Source organism: Prionailurus bengalensis, chromosome C1 (assembly GCF_016509475.1).
Source record: "Prionailurus bengalensis isolate Pbe53 chromosome C1, Fcat_Pben_1.1_paternal_pri, whole genome shotgun sequence".
Classification (NCBI taxonomy): Eukaryota; Metazoa; Chordata; class Mammalia; order Carnivora; family Felidae; genus Prionailurus; species Prionailurus bengalensis.
Window position 1 is genome coordinate 219,330,196 of NC_057345.1, and position 17,468 is coordinate 219,347,663.

A 17,468-nucleotide genomic window follows, 5' to 3' on the forward strand; every position below is an offset into this window, starting at 1 on the left:
GTGTGTGTGTGCGCACGCGCGTGCGTGCGTGCATGCTACGGGCTGACCCATGTCCCTCCAAAAGTCATATGTCAAAGCCCTAAACTTCAGTCCCTCAGAATATGACTGTATTTGGTGATAGAGCTTTTAAAGCATCATTAAATTCAGTGAGGCCACTGGGACCATGTGGTCTCTAATCCGATGTGACTGGTCTCCTTCTAAGAGAGATTGGGACACAGACACACACAGAGGGAAGCCCGAATGGATACAGAAGGAGAAGGTGGCCATCCACAAGCCAAGGAGAGAGGCCTCCAAAGAAACCAACCCAGCAGAGACTGATCTCAGACTTCCAGCCTCCAGGACTAGGAGAATACATTTCTGTTGTTTAAGCCACCCATTCTGTAGTAATATGTCTTGTCAGCTCTAGAAGACCAATGCTGTGTGTGTGTGTGTGTGTGTGTGTGTGTGTGCGTATTCACACTATATATGTATGTATCTGTATGTAGGTACACATACACGCAGAGAGATTGAGAGAAGAGAGCGTGATGTACTCAACGGGTAGGACAATAATCAAACAGGAATTAATCATAAATTCAGCTCAATCAAGCTTAATTACTGATTTCCAGGATTTTTTTAGAGCATAAGTAAAACTATTGAAACGGGACAGATATCACATTTTGGACTTTTATGACCAGTTGACGATAAAGCACTTTTACGTTCAGGCACCACCAACCCCATCAAGCATGAAAAGCGCTTCTAGAAGAACACTTGGGGGTAAGGGGCTTCTGGACACGGAGGTGCTCCTCCTGACCAGTACAAGTCCAGAAACTGCATGGGAACCTGGAACAAGGGGGGAGCCCATGCTCACCTTTACGTTGTCTGCTGAGGACTGTCTGAACTTGTTCTGATAGACCTTCAGCGTGTCCGCAGTGAGGACGTAGGGGTGCTGGCTGCGCATGTTCTGGAACTTCTCAAACAGCTCCGGCTGGTACTCGGCAAAGTCAAAGGCCTCCACGGGGCCCGAGGGCGTGTTGGCCACCACCGACACGCGCACAGTGGGCATCTGGCCGCCGGTGCAGCTGATTCTTTGCATCTGGCTGATTCTATTCAAGATGGTGTCCACCTTGGACTCAAGGCCCTTCTGGGTCACAAATACGTTCTGATCCCTTGACCCATCAAACCCCAGAATCACATCCAGATTACAGACTGCAAAAAGGAAAGGAGGCAGTGAGCTCTAAGTCGAGGTGGCCGAGATGGGTCCAATACACAGGCACAGCCCCGGGACGTGGACCGGGCATCACGCTCGAGGGCAAAATGAGATCCTCTATGTATGAGCTTCGAGAAGCAATTCAGTCTGCCTCTCTCTCAGGGAACACCAGTGCTGACTCTTAGGAACTGAAAGCGTAGGCCATTTTAAAGTGTTTGCTTTTCTGGAGTGTTCATCACTTTTGGCCTGCTCTACAGCAGGTGTTCACATCCATCTCAAGATTGTGCTTTAAATGAAATGCACTTGAGAACTCAAATACTCTGAACTCAAATAGTTGATCTAAGGAGCCTATAAACAGAAACAGGGATCAGTAAGTCTGAGTAATTTGGGGAATTCAAGAATAGAGGGGGAAAATACATCTTATAAGATCAAGAAAATACAGACTTCCACTCTTACCCTGAAAGATAAGATATCCTTATCGATAACAGGGGCTAAGTGGTTACCAGGATCCAACCCACACAGTTGGGTAAGCAGAATGCCTGAAGCAGCCAAAGGCTCAAGGAATCCATAGGCCAGCAGCGGGCATCTAAATATCTAAACTAGGTCCAGGGGCACCTGAGTGGCTCAGTCGGCTAAGTGTCCGACTTAAGCTCAGGTCACGATGCCGTAGTTCGTGGGTTCAAGCCCCACACTGCTTTCCATGCTTTTAGTGCAGAGCCTGCTTGGGATTCTCTCTCTCCCTCTCAACAGATGCTCCACATTGGCATGACAGGATGAAAATGTACCTAAAGGGGATTGGTTACCTTTGGAAACATCGGTCACACCCGGACACAAGGTTTCATGCATCGCATCATGCAGAGTTTCCAAAACTTGCTCGCTCAGCTCAGACAGCTCCTGGACGTTCCCCACACGGAACGCCGTGGCGCTGTTGGATGCGATCTTCCCAATCTCCTCTGAGTCGATGTTCTTCACGCCCACGGCAAACACTTTGACACCTCTCTGGGTGAGAGCCAGGCTGGCTTCCTGGGCATCCTCCACCGACTTCCCGCCCGTGATCACAAATGCTATCTGAGGGACCCTCTGATCCAGGCGGCTGCCCGCCTCCGGCACGAAATGATTCAGCCGCAGGTGCTGGAGGCCCACCTTGGTGTTTGCGTGTCTCCCCCCTTTGTAGACCACTTTGTTGATAGCGTCGATAATCTGCTGCTTGGTGGTAAAGTCCCTCAGGAAGAACTCATCGGTGGGGTCCGAGTTGTACTGGACCAGCCCCACTTGGATGGAGTCGCCCCCCTCATACAGTGTGTCCACAATTTCAGACACGAAACGGAGCACTTCCTGGAAACTGTCCCTCCTGAAATTGATGGAGCCGTCCAACAGGAACACAACGTCTGCTTTCTTTTTCTCTAAAAGCGGTTAAAATGGAAATGAGAAATTTGGTTTCCATATCCAGAACAAATACACAAAGTGTAAAATAACTGAAAAAAGGCATTCTTGTAACTCGTTCACAGCAGACACCTTTGCTTTATTCCATGCCTCTACAGGGCCCAAATTCACAGCCACCATCATGCTAAAAACAAGAAGATAAATGATAAATCATCTGAACAAAAAGCTAGGAGGCAGGAGGAGGCAGGAGGACGCAGGGAAACTGAGAACTGAGTCCTGGTTATCCCATGCAAAAGGGCCTTATGGCAGATTCAACGGTCCATGAACTCAGATGTTTTAGGAAATGCCGCTCAACACGATCCTTCTGGTCAGAAATAAACAATGGTGTCTGACGGGTGTTGGGAGAGATATGCTAGAGGCAGAACGAAAAAGGGCTGGGAGAAATAGACTGGAAGTAGACCCTATACACCTTGGAAGGGCTGCCTGCCAGCATGCTAAGAGCTCCATAGAAGCCCGCCAAAAGCGAAAGGCATTTGATGGTAATTTCCTAATTATAATCAAACAATGAAGACTGGAGTAAAAGAGGGGTATGGATTGGCCAACCTCAAAGATGCTGTCCTATTCTGAGAGCCAGTGAATCTGTGGTTAGTCCTCAATGCACCTTCATAGAACCTTTCAGCGGGGCTACAACTAGCCTCATAGAAGCCTCACGGAAGAATTAATGACCCTATGCTTTCCGGGTTATGTTTCCTTCTACAGTTTCAACTAAGTCATTTTTCCAGGATTTAGTTTCTAATATTATATGCAGCAACGACCATAACAGAAGAAAACTATTAAAATACATGCTAATTGCATTTTTTTTTTCAATTAAAAAATAACAGATGTCACACTCTGTGGTTATGTGTCCCAGAGGTCATACCTGGCCGTGAGGGAGACGGTATGTCCACTCCTGGAGGTGCAGGTGTGATCCCGGAAGGTCCAAAAGAGTTCATGATTTTTTCTTCTATGTTGGGGAGGTCTCTGAATTCTCGCACCGTGAAGACCAGTCTGGGGTCATTGGTGATGGTCTGCAGCTCTGTTCTGTCCACATTTCGGTCTCCTACCCCTAAACTCACAATCCCTGAGGAGCTAATCACCTGTGAAAACCTGGAAATATCATCCTGGGATTTTCCACCCAGAAACAGAACCAGGTGTTGAGGTACGCCATCTTCTATCCGGCTCCCAGCAGACTTGACAAAGAGATTTCTTGCCACAAACTCCAGAGCTTTGCCGGTATTCAGCGGGGACCCCCCTTTGAACCTCAGGCGACGTATTGCATCAAGCACAGGGGCCTGGGATCTGTGGGTCTTCAGGTAGAATTCTGGGAAGACCTCATTGCTGAACTGTACAACCCCAATCCTCACTTTGTTGGGGCCAATGTTGAGTCTGCGAACAATTCTGCTAACAAAGTCCCGAATATGCGCGATGCCATCTGGCCTGACGTTGTCAGAGCTATCAATTAGGAAGACAATGTCTGCAGCATCACTCTCAACATCTGTGGATAGAAAGAAAGGAAGAGGAAAACTCAGTATGTGACTGGTGTTTCTTTGGCTTTGTTTCGGCTTTTGTTTCTGAACTCGGAACTATCTTGCACTATCTTGCACAGTGTTAACTAGCATTAAAATTACAAGCTAACGCACATGTGTTTATCTCTTGAGCTTTTTAAAATTAATCATTAAGGGGCACCTGGGTGGCTCAGTCAGTTACGCATCCGACTTCACCTCGGGTCATGATCTCACAGTTCGATTCATGAGTTCAAGCCCCACATCGGGCTCTGTGCTGACAGTTTGGAACCCGGAACCTGCTTTGGTTTCTGTGTCTCCCTCTCTCTCTGCCCCTCCCCTGCTTGCTCTCTCTCTCTCTCTCTCAAAAATAAATAAACATTAAATTTTTTTAACTCCTCATTAAAAATTGAGCTTTTTTCACCAAAACAATTTCCACTTCTTAAAATCTTTGAAGTTCTCCAAAAGTGTCTAAGTTTACTCTATTTTAATTATGGCTTTGAAGTCTGGGTTACAACCAGTTTTAAAAATGTAAACAGCAGTTAGCAACTGGATTACCAGAATCTATAAAATCATGAGCTGTTACTACCAGAAGGGATCAAGATCTCCCAGAACATCACTGGTGTACAAGAAGAGGGAGCCAGCTAAGGTCAAAAGTCCTCTCTGTCCAAGGCCACCACTTAGGTAGTGACACCCGGAGAATGCCAACTGTCTCCCAGTGTGCCACAACAGCTCCCCAGGTGTTTGACTCATGGTATTTCTTCTTTTTTTTTTCTATTTCTATTTCTTCTTGCCCACATATCCCTAGCATTTATACAATTTTTTTGTTTTCACTGTTAATTCCCCTATTTTCTTTACGTGAGTCTATTTTTAGCTACAAAACTAATCCAAAAGTCCTGGGAAAGATGAGCCATGTTTTCCTTTTAATTAGAATTCTAGGTACTTCTTGGAGGCTATTTTATCAACTAGTCCTATGTTGCCACTCAACAAGTTCGGCCTGTCTTTTGCTTCATAAATCGTAGGGCTACTTGTAATGGAAACACAGCACAGCAAAAGCTGAGCAAGTCATAGAACTCAGCCATTTACACTGAGAAAGAGAAAAGCTGGCCCAGCACACAGAGCCAGGCCTTGGGTTCTCCTGTAGAACACAAAAGATTTCACAGAACATCAGAATCATAGGTCCACACTGACAAAATGAAGATGAAAATAACCAAACACCTGCCCTCCCTGCTAATAGGAGCGACTACTGCTTCTTCACCAATTACAGCTGTAGCCATAAGATGAAGAAAGATACCAAATCATAGAATTACTTCCACTTCTTGACAATATCCAATCCAGGCCAAATCGTATTTCCTTAAGCCTCCCACAAAATTGCCTACCGCAGGCTCTGATCCTATCCTAAGACCTAACACCCTCTACTGAGACGCTCCGTGGTTCACCGTCATGTGCATCCTCCCTCCTTGCAACAAGCCACTGACATAACTGGCTCAATATTAGGTGTCCCTTTATTTTAACTTATCACGAGTACTATGGATCTTCGAACTTGTTATTTTTTTATATCAAAAATACTCAGAGAGCCACAATAAATACCCCATCTTACCTGGAGAAGGATAGCGAGTGCTGGCTAGGATCCGCTGTATCTGCTCTGAGGTCAGGGTTGTGATGGGGGTCAGCAGTTTCTGCTCCAGGCTTGGCAGCTCCCGGAAGGTGCTCACCGAGAACACATACTCGGGGCTCAGGGAGATCTTAACCAACTGTTCCTGGTCTGCATTCCTTGCGACCGCAAATGGCGCCACACCAAACTGCTTGAGCTCTGCCGCGGAATCGTCTACCTCGTCATCAGACTTCCCAGAAGAAATGAGGACCAGGAACTGAGGGACACCCTCTTCAATCCGGCTTCCCAGTGGCCTCTTGAAGATATTCCTTGACACGTACTCCAGGGCACCCCCAATGTTGATCTGCCTCCCGCCTTTGGGCCTCAGCCGCCTCACTGCATTCTGTACTTCATCCTTACTGGAATGGGCATTCAGCAGAAATTCCACTCTGGGGTCCTCGCTGAACTGGATGACTGCCACCCGAGTCGTGTCGAAGCCCACGTCCAGGTAGTCAACCAGCCTCTCGATGAGGGTGCGGATGTACTGGAATTCAGGGCCAGCATTTTGGGACCCATCGATGAGAAAGACCACATCCTTCTTGTTTCCGACACCTGCAAATCACGTTACCGCGGGTTTCACATTTGTTGGCACCAAATTCTTAGTGTTCATGAACCACCTCCCAGTCTGTCATGGAACCACCACCTGATGGGAAAAGTATCCTAATTCTGGCCATTATAGCTAAAATACCAGTCCTGGTAGTTAGTCCTGGCATTGCAGTGATTACAAGCCAGGGAGAAGAGGAAGAACCAGAAAAGGATAAAGAGGAGAAACTCTGAGGGAGGCAGAGAGTAGATACACAAGAGCCATGTCTGGACAAAATAGGGATGGTGTTTCAGGAAGGAGGTGATCTTAACTGTGACATGTATCAGGTTCTCTTAGATCAAGCAGAAGGGCATCTGAGAATTGACCATTGGGTTTTCCAGATGTAAAGACCTTGACAAGAGTGCTTTCTGTGGAGTGGCTACAGCGAATGACAGATGGGGGTGGGCTAAGAGAGGGATTGTGAAGATTGAGAGAATTCTTTTAAAAGATTCAGGCACTATTGGAGAGGGGAGCAGGCATCAAGAGAGAGTTTTTAAGAAAGAAGAAAAAGTGATATGTTTATATTGTAAAGGGAATCATCCTTCCCATCCTCATTGGAGAGCCAGTGAGGCAGGACAGAGAATGGTGAGTGGCGCCCTTGGGTTGCTCGGAGGGGCAGGTGTCCTGGAGGCAGAGACAGCTCACCTGGAAACAGGTCAGGGCTGAGATATGGATAGCAGTTCTGGTAAGAAGAAGAGTGTAGAAGACGTGGGAAAGGAAGAAGGTGAAGGTAGAAAATACTCATTTTGAAGTGTGGGAGAGCAGCCATGCTATAGACATATATGCTTGTGTTTAAAATAAAGAAGTTGCATATGCACTACGACAAGATTTCCAAAGTGCATTCTTGGGAACACTGGTACCTCAGGAGGCATCATAGATAAAAGGACCCTGCAGCCAAATAAGTTTTGGAAACGTGTCATTCTTGTATTGTATTGGAGATATGCAAAACACATCAATTAGAGGGGGGAACCTCTCTCTCTGTTTCCCAAACTTATTTGATCACAAACCATTTAGAACATGCCACGGAGGCCTGTGGGGCCTGCCGCACTCTGTCCTGGACACCAGCGAGGAAACGCCGGCCCTTTTAAACAACACCACGTCCGTCACCCTCACCTCCTTCATTCACCCAAAGGGCACCGTATCTGGCATCTGACTCTTCTCTCACTTGCTTCTTCTATTCCTGGCTTCCTTCTGTTCCCCCCTGCCTTTCCCTTTTCCCCCTCTCCATGCCATGAGGCTTCAGATGGCACTCAGTAGGATGTAAGCCACAGGGAACAAGGATGCTGCTGGCTTTCCACCACTGTGAGCCTCCCCACCTGAGTACCCTGGGGAGGCAGGCCCTCAGTGGGTATTTTGAGGGGGTTGGACACATCTTAGTGCCCCTTCAGCGGCCAGGCTCCCACTGCTTTCTAGTTTACTGTAACCAGGCCTAGAAAAGGGGCACAGGAACAATGAAATAGAATAAATCTTGCAGTCATAAGAGCAAGTTGGGATACTGCCAGTTAATCCATTTACTTCTTAGCACCAGGCAAGTCAAAAGCAATCATCACTCTTGGGCTCTAGAAACACCAATATTTCAGAGACTGTGCCCCCAGCTGGGTGGACCCTATGGTCAAGCTCCCTCCCTGATCACAGAAGACTGCCAACTGGACCTGCCAGGGGCAGCATAGAACTGACATTGAACTAGGGCCACCAGCTAGATGGCCCTGTCCCTTCTGATATCTGTGCAGAAGCCTCTACACAGACTTGGGGGGTCTGCACTAAAGCATGCACCTGCCCCTCTTTGAAACTTTAATTTGGCCCCAAACATGAATCTCAGCATGTCCCCAGGCCTGTGCCACTTCCAGCCACTGAGACCAAAGGCACACGGCTCCTAATTCTTCATGAAAAGCCAGTCCCCGCCCCCCACCCCACAAGGCAGAGGAAACCAACAGAGAACACTCAGAGCCCACGGGCCAAACGAGTAGCCCCGGATGTTTCTAGAAACAATGACCCAAGGAATCCCCTCCTTACCTGGGCTCGTTGGGGGGAGCAAAACTGGCTGCAGCCTGCTCAGCTCTTCCCGGCTGAGCTGAATCACTCTGTCGGAGATCACCTGCTGGACGGTCCCTAGCTGCCGGAAGGTGGGAATGGCCACGGCAAAGTCGGGGATAAAGGAGATGGTCTGCATCTCTGTGATGTCGGCGTTCCCGATGCCAATGCCAATGGGCACTGCCCCTCCCCTCTTCAGGACCACGGAGGGGCCCCTCACGTCATCCCCAGACCTGTCAGCCGTGAGGACGATCAGGAGCTGGGGGACACCTTCTGCTATCCTGCTTCCGGCCGAGCTGATCAGGATATTCCTCAGGACAAAGTCCAGGGCGGCCCCGGTGTTGGGGGCCGGCCCTCCCAGGAGGGCCAGCTTGCGTATGGCACTGACCACACTCTGCTGGTCCATGTATGAATTCAGGTAGAACTCAGGTCTGGTCCGGTCGCTGTACTGTACCACGGCCACACGAACCCGGTCTGGGCCCACATCCAGGCTCTCCACCACTCTCTGGACAAACTCTTTCAACAGTGGGAAGCCGCTCCTGACACCCTCAGAGCCATCTATCAGAAACACCACATCCTTTTCACCTGAAACTGGGAGACAGACAGCATCCATGACACACAGGACCCGAGAGGGACCATCTCCTACAGATCATGGAGGGCTGAAGAATGGCCCCACAGAGGTAGCCGATCAAGAATCCCCAGAACTTGTGAAGGGGACTTTGCGGGTATGACTGAATTAAGTGCTTGGGGAATGAGAAAATTATCCTGGATTATCCAGGCAGACCCAGTGTAAGCAATCCCGTGTCCTTCTAAGAGGGAGAGGAGACGATGAGAGTTCAAGGAAGAACTTTAAGGTAGAAGCAGAGATCAGAGAAGAGAGAAGAGGGTTCGCTGCTGCTTTGAAGATGCAGGAAGGGTCCACAAGCCAAGGAGCGAAGGCCACACGAGGCAAGGAAATGGATGACCCACCAGAGCCTCCCAAAGGAGTGCAATCTGGCTGACACCTTGCTTTTAGCCCAGTGAAACTGGTTTCGGATTGCTGACCTCGAAAACGGAAGACGATGCATTCATTTTGTTTTAAGCCACTAAATTTATGGTAATTTGGCACAGCGGAAATCAAAAATGAATACAGCAATACAGACAGGTAGGTAGACAGAAGGACAGGCCTTTAATTTAGAACCTTTGGTGCCTGTGCAGCATTGTCAACTTTCCAAGGTGTCCTCAAGAAACGGTGTTGGGCAGGGGAGAAACAGGACGGTAGGTACATCCTGCCTGCCCATTAGCATGTTGCACAGAGGGGGGTTCAAATGATTTGTTGTAAGTCACAGCGGGGCAACAGGGAAACGTATAGACCAGATGTCTGGGTCACCATCCAAAGCCAACAGCGTGTGGGCCCCCTGGTCAATGTAGAAGTTGGAAATTCTCGGGTTTTTTTCCAAAGGGTTATTATAGGTGCAATTAACGACTTTCTTCACCACATTTTTACCAATAAATGGAAAGCGGTTAAACACCAAGTCATGGTAACGTGGAGTAGCAGCTGGAAATTTTAGGTCAGCAGTTAGGGTGCGGGATCTATCCCCCTCTCATCACACCTTATATTCTTGGTAAGTGGACTGTGGATGAATTACAGCACGGTGAGACCCGCTTAAAATAAGACATTGGTAGATCATACCGATGAAGACTGTTTTAGCTACAATGTATCCACGGGTGTGGCTTTTATTGTGCTTATAGTAAAAATAGTGTTTTTAAATGGATTTTTAACTACTGATATGTCTAAATCTTTATCAAGTACCTAATTATGAGAAATTATTTTTTTAACTTATTGTTTTAATTTGTTTGAAGTTTTATCTTGAGATACAGAGTGGGGGGGGGGGTGGAGAGAGCACTCAAGGAGGGGAGGGGCAGAGACAGAGGGAGAGAGAATCCCAAGCAGGCTCCACACTGTCAGCACAGAGCCCCACGCACAGCTCAAACTCATGAACCGTGAGATCGTGCCCTGAGCCAAAGTCAGAGGCTTAACCGACTGAGCCACCCAGGTGACCCTAATGATGAAATACTCTCCTGTCACCCGGATTCTCCTGTTTTGCCCTGAGAACCGTTAGACAATTCAAGTGGGGAAAGAGTCAGCGGCCTACTGTCACTCATACCCTAAGGTACCGGGCCGCAGAAGCAACCAGAATTCCCATGCCGTACCTGGTGTCGGCGCCCCATCCTGCACGGATTTTAAGAGATTGACGATCTGTGGTTGAAGGTCTCCGATCTTGGGGAGTGACTCCGCGGCCAGGATGAAGACGGGGGACGGCACCATCAGCTCCAGCTCGGCGGGATCTGCGTTCTTGGCCTGCAGTATGAAGGTCACCACCTGGCTCTGCTTCAGGTTGAGTGCCGGCGTGTCCAAACGATCCGAGGACCTTCCTGCAACTAGCAGCACCAGGAACTGAACCACTCCATCCTCGATCCGGCTTCCGGCGGACTTCACAAAAATGTATCTCTGCGCGTACTCCAGCGCGTAGCCCAGGTTGAGGGCTTTGCCCGTCTTGATCTTCATTCTCTTCACGAGATTCAGGATCTCGGGTTTGTTCTGGTGCTCATCAAAACGGGACTCCACCCTGACATCATCGCTGTACTGAGCCACCGCAATCCGGGTCCCATCAGGCTTCACGTCAAGCTCGTCGATAACCTTGTAGAGGAAGTCGCGGACAGCAGGGAACTGGCCCACGAGATTGGCTGAGCCGTCAAAGAGGAACAGAATGTCTCGCTTGCTTTCTACAACAGAAGTAGGTTAGGACACAGTGAGGGATGAGAACCTAACGGGCACCAGAGTGACTTCAGCCCAGCGCCACTAGGATTTGGTAACGGGGGGGGGGGGGGTGTCACATAATTCATCTGATGATCACTGTACCAGCAAGAGGGGAGAAAACCCGCTGTCGAAGCCTCAAGCACCAGCTGTCATTAAGACGCCCCATTTCAGAGCAGTTCGTATCTGCCAAGGCCTAGGACCGGAGGGGTCTACCCGATCCCACACCGTGCTTCTTCCACAAAGCAAAACAACATAAGCCCCAGAGGGTCCTATTCTCGGGGGCAATCACTGTAAGAGAACAGTGTTTTCAAGCCGTTATAAATCAAGCTACGGAAAACGTGGTCCTTATTGTCCTTTGTCTTAAAAATTGACCAGTCTTTAGCGCCAGAGGCTGATGCGGGTTAGCCACCCATAGATAACTGAGTTGACACATATCTGCTCTAACGGGATTTTCTTTTCACTAAGTTTGAAGTTATGGGCCAGGACCCCAAATAGCACCCATCGTTCCTCTGTGGGTCAGGCTGTCTGTCAGTGCATCCCAATCTGCTATACTAAGCCAACAGGAAACAGGGCTGAAGGCCCACAGGGGGCCACAACATGTAGCATGTAACGGGAACATAACTTTCAGGTCAAACGGTTCTTGGAGGTATTTGATTAGGTTTCAAACTGGCTCAGTCTTGCTCCCCCTCTGTGTGGTGTCCATAAGCTGGCAGGTCCCACGCATCCGGGCCTCAGCACCGTATTAATCTGCAAGAACAGTAATATTCCCGACTTCCTTTGGAAATCATTTTATCATCACATAAAGATGCAGCCCTTGTTGGGTTTGCAAAAAATAACTTTTGTGTGTACAGCAGATGTTGAACATGACAGAATCATATAAATAAAATAATGTCACTGTCTTTTTTTGTTGTTGTTTTCTTTTCCTATACTTAAGTTAGTTAATATTTCTAACCGGCCCCAACGCACTCTCCGATACGAGAGGGCGTCAATCCCTCGCGCTCTCCCTTCCGTCTGGATGTGTGTTCCAGAAACTTCACGGGCACTGGGGCAAAAAAAGGTGGTGGGGGGAGCCGGGATAAGACGGGAGGGACATAAGCTGCGTTTCCCAGACCTTTCTTTCATTAATGAACCTTAGACAGAGAACCTCAACTTGCTGGTACAGTGTCTCAAGCCCCCAAATTACTTCAAGCACAGAAATCCGGTCTTCTTCTACAGTTCACCGCACGCTGGAGTTCAGGCTGGGCCACCTGCCACCGGGGAAGTGTTGGGGGAAGGGAGCCCCGCGCAGCTGGGGAGCTTTACCTGGCTGGGCGAATGGAACTTCCTCCACACCTCCACTAACATATGTGGTTAGGGGCTGAATCAGCTGCTGAGGCAAGGCTGGCAGGGAGCTGAAATCGTCCATGAGATACACCAGGCTCGGGTTAAAAGCGATCTGCTCAAGCTCTGCCTTATTCGCCTGGCTAGCTCCCACACAAAAGGTCAGGACGCCTGCGCGCGCTAGGGCGTTGGCAGCTTGCCCATAGGAGTCCTCGGACTGCCCGGCCGTGACCAGGAGCAAGAGCTGTGGCACGTGTTCGCGGATCCTGCTGCCGCCAGCTTCGGTGAAGTGGTTGGCATGGACATAGCTCAGGGCCGCGCCGGTGTTCAGGCCCGACCCCCCCTTGGGCTGCAGCTGCCTCAGATGAGCAAGCAAATCTGACTTTGTCTGGTATGTGTTTAGGGAGAACTCTGTTACTGGCGTGTCGCTAAATTGCACTAAACCGACACGGATATTGTCGCTGCCGACATCAAGGCTGTTAACTACGTTCATTACAAAGTCCCGCACATAAGGGAAATCGGTCTTGCCAACGTTGAACGATCCATCCAAAAGAAAGATGATATCCCTTTTGTTTACGTGAACTGCAGTGGAGCACAGAAAACAAAGTGAGACACAGACAACCGCGGAGGGCATGCCATGTGTGCCTGCGACACGGGGCACACATGCCAACATTCAGAACACACAGACAGTCGGTGAGGCAAAGCACGTCCATCTCGTAAAATATGGCAGAGGGCTGCATATTTTCCACCGGTGGCGGCTGGTGTTTGTGAGGCATATCGATAGCCAAGTTGACGAAACCAAGTTGGCTCGCGGAAAGATACAGTGCCAAAGTTAGGACGTTTGCAACCAACAAAAATGATCAGAATCCTCCAAGTGGAACGTTCCTTCCCTAGAAGCGAACGCTACCAGGGACCTGTGCCTTTCTGCCTCAGTCCTATCTATGACCACAGTCACGGTCAGGTTTACGTGTGTGAGACGGGGGTCCCCGGGATTCACCTCTACACATCTGCAGAGAGATTTCCACTTACGGATAGATTACGAGTGTTAGCCCGAGTCCACCTGAGAACATGAGATCCTGAAGGTTTAAAAAAATAATAATAAAACTGGAATGTTCTCATCCTGAAGCATTCCTAGGACCAGCCCTTTGTCACTCTCTACCGGTACCCTTCTTCTGTGGGGAGTCACAGCATTGTCGGGCAATAATCCAATGGGAGAGCCCGTAGGAATTCCTCCAAGGTGAGATAATAGCATCGTGGAAAGACATTCAAGTACAAAAACACTAGCTGCCACGTCTGGCTGAGGTTGTACACACGATGAATCACAAGTAGAGTGCTCAAATTAGAGGATACGTAGCAACACATTTAGTACAACGTGCCTTTAGGAAAATTATCTCCCCTCTGTTCCCTGGTGTCTCCCTAAAATTTAAACCTAACAACTAATTTCATCCTACGGTCTATCCATCAACTTTGGCCATGAAAGTGTGGACCGGAAGTGTGCAGGAGGTAAGGAGAAGAGAAGGAGGCTTTTGGAAGAGCAGAGAGCCTGGGGAGAAAGCATGCATCATGCAACGTGAGTCATGCATCCAACAGTCCTCCAGTGGTGCACTTGTGTGGCGGAAAAGCTGGTTGGCGTGATATTCATCTTCGTTAAGGACGGCGAATTGTACTCATCCACTTGTAAGCTCATAGACCGCTATCGTGTCTTTCAAAATAACCTTTCCCTGACAATCATATTAAATGAAAGATTTTAGAAACCACTGGGCTTTTTGTCTCCATGCCCATTCACTGACTGAAGGAAAGGCCCTTAGAAAAAGGAGAGAGGGTTAATGTTCTGCACCGTTCGGGGCTGGGCCACTGAGAGGGGACTGTCAGCTCAGGAAAGCAAGAGCCAGGCCACATCTTGGTGGTGGCAGAAGGAGGCTGGACAGGAGTCACTGGGAGACACAGAGCCCTGGGATCTGACAAGAGGTAACAACTGAGAAGTGACCTCCTAGGCCAGAAGCAGTAAGGACGAGTGGTCCTGGTCCTATAGCTTCCGTCATAAGATTTCTACTTGATGATTTGGCAAGTTCATACAATTCTTATCATATGGCATTTTAAAACATACATCCGTATCATATGGCATTTAAGTCACACAATCCCCAACTAAAGGAAGCCCGAAATAAATTCTGTTTATCATTCTCATTTCCATCATTTAAGAGCCATCTCTCATCTAAGCTCAAAGGCTCTGCCTGGAGACCACCCTGCTGTGCATCTGACTTGCTCCCCACCATACCTTCAGTGGTTCCGGTGAGGGTCCTGAGAGGCGCCAGTAAGCCGGGCAACACGCCTTGCAAAGGGGCGGCTCGGAACTCGGCGGGGATGAACACCAGGGAGGAATCGAAAGCAATCTCTTCCAGCTCAGCCTGGTCGGCAACCTTGTTCCCAATGGCAAAGGACATGATGCTGCTTCTCTTCAGCTCCTGGGCAGGCTGGCTGATTTCATCTAGGGACTTACCGCCTGTAACCAGCACCAGAAGCTTTGGGACCCCCTCGGCGGCCCGGTAGCCAGCCGAGCTAGTGAACAGGTTATTCCGAACAAAGTCCAGAGCAGAGCCCGTGTACAGGGCCGAGCCTTCCATGGGCTTCATTCTCCGCACGGCGGCAATGACTTCCCTTTTACTGGGGTAGCTATTGAAATAAAACTCTGGCCTCACAGTGTCTGCATACTGAGCCACTGCCACTTGGATAAGATCCTGTCCGATTTCCAGCCTCTGGATGACTTTGGCAATGAAGTCTCGGATTGCATTGAAGTTGGCCAGTCCCAGTGCGGATGAGCCATCCACCAGGAAAACTATGTCTCTCTTGTTGACTTCAATGACTGTAGGTAGCAACGTTATAAGGTGAGTACAATGGCCTTACCTGTCACATTCAACTACGACCGTCTCTACGGCTAACGCTACTCAAGGGGCACTCCCATCTGCTCTGGCCAATGTGAGGTCAGCGGGAGTCCCCGAAGAACCAGTCGTAACACACATCAGTGACAGCTGCATCCTCCCTAGGGGGTGGCAGGTAGGGCTCCCGACCCACCCACCCCCACCCCCTTAGTACCTTTGACAAAATAGTTGCACAAAAACAAAATGAGCTTTAGCAACCACCTGTGCAGCATGTTGTCAGTAAAAAAGCCAGGAAGCCCTTTTCTGCCAAAAGTCTGTAGGTTAGGTTTTAGGGTCCAGAATGAAGCTAGATCTTAAATACTTAAAGGAGCGATCAGTGTCTACACAGAGGGCACTTCATCTCACAACTGTGACTTCATAAACACCCACTGCCAAGTACAAAAGTATAGAGCAGGCACACCCCCGTTGCCTTCCGTTCTCTTCTCCGTGCCTGGGTTTTTCAGGCAATGAAAAAAAAAACCAAAAACAATTCCTTGACATCATAAAACTTATAAAAAGGAAATCGATGTCAAAACCAGCAAGAGGCACAGAAGGATTTTCATTTAAGAGACCTGCACCATGAAGGTGCAACTTACGTATCAGGACTGTGATAAACTACAAAGCAAAGACAGCTGGGCAAGGTCACTAGCTTGTGACTCTAAGCTTGTGTCCACCTGCCGTACGCCCACCTGAGCTGTGGGCACAAAGTACCGTGTCAGGCATGACACCCAATCCAAAAACCTGCTAGGACTTCCAACACTCACAAGGATATAGAGGGAGGAGCGCTTACAGTTTATTAAGTATCTGGACGTGAGGAGGCCTCCAATACTCCACACTGCCAGATGGATTATATACCTTGACGTTTGACTATACGGACATCACTCGTCCAAACTCTCCTCTTTAAGAGAAAACACGTAGGGGCGCCTCAGTGGCTCAGTTGGTTCAGCATCCAACTTCAGCTCAGGTCATGATCTCAAAGCTCATGAGTTCAAGCCCCGCGTCGGGCTCTGTGCTGACAGCTCAGAGGCTGGAGCCTGCTTCAGATTCTGTGTCTCCTTCTCTCTCTGCCCCTCCCCCACTCGCGCTCAGTCTCTCTCTCTCTCTCTCTCTCTCTCTCTCTCTCTCCTCTCTCTCTCAAAAATAAATAAAACATCAAAAGAATTTATACGAAAAGAGAAAACACGTAAATGCACACATAGATGCAAAGCACACAAGGACAGGCACATGGAGACCACTGCTTTGCCATCAGCTTGTGGTACAGAGAATGAATTCCAAGTCCTTAAGCTCTCCGTAGAGACGTGCATACACGCGGGATTCTCCCTCTATGTACGTGTGAAAGACACGGAATGCCACACGGCCCTGCCCTCTCCTTCCCTCAACATGTACGTAAAAGACATGCGTATGTGCACACATATGCATGTATGCACGGTTAACCACACGTGTGGCATTTCATGCACACATGGATAGTGAACCTGCCTGGAGGCACACACACACACACACACACACACACACACACAGCCCTCCTACACCATTGATGTAGAAGTGTGACTGAGATTCCGGCATCCCATGCCTGTATAGACATATATGTATGCAATATACACGGGAGATGAATAAAAAGACAGGTCAGCTGTCACCCCGACCAGCAGGCTGACTCACTCAGCTGTTGAGTGGCAGCCCCCCCCCCACCTCCAGTAAGTGACGTCCCCCTTCCTGGCATGTGATGCCAACCCAAACAGAGCTGTCTTCTGCTCGGACTGGGTTTGAAACACCCTTGTTGGGAGGTGAAACTGAAGGTCCTGCCAGTCAGTGGGCTGCTGGCCTCACCTGCACCACTACCCCCTGCAGGGTGCGTCCTCTGCCCTCACCCGCTTCTCCCGCCCCTCCTCTCCACGCGCCCCCGGCACTGCAGTGACACTGATCTGCCAGGGCCACAGTGACCTGCACATGTGGACACACGCAGTGGGGCTCTTGGTCTCATTCTCCTCAGCTTCTTAGCAGCTCGGGGCCCTGGCAACCTCTCCAGCCCTTGAGACACGCCGTCGGCACTAGGCTTCA

General features: G+C 49.2%; 1 protein-coding gene across 8 annotated transcripts in view; it reads right to left on the reverse strand.

The window, feature by feature from the left end:
• Positions 1-17,468, reverse strand: part of COL6A3 (collagen type VI alpha 3 chain) — an 80,453-nt gene that overhangs the window by 38,655 nt on the left and 24,330 nt on the right. For 3 of the 8 annotated variants that reach the window (XM_043578257.1, XM_043578255.1, XM_043578253.1), the window contains 8 exons: positions 14,774-15,358; positions 12,481-13,080; positions 10,572-11,144; positions 8,361-8,969; positions 5,711-6,316; positions 3,489-4,103; positions 1,990-2,589; positions 848-1,185 (listed from right to left, as the gene is read on the reverse strand). In XM_043578257.1, coding sequence (XP_043434192.1) covers positions 848-1,185; positions 1,990-2,589; positions 3,489-4,103; positions 5,711-6,316; positions 8,361-8,969; positions 10,572-11,144; positions 12,481-13,080; positions 14,774-15,358 — 4,526 coding nt within the window. The remainder of the gene's footprint in view (positions 1-847; positions 1,186-1,989; positions 2,590-3,488; positions 4,104-5,710; positions 6,317-8,360; positions 8,970-10,571; positions 11,145-12,480; positions 13,081-14,773; positions 15,359-17,468) is intronic. The other 5 variants (XM_043578259.1, XM_043578256.1, XM_043578254.1 and 2 more) reach the window with 3 other exon arrangements.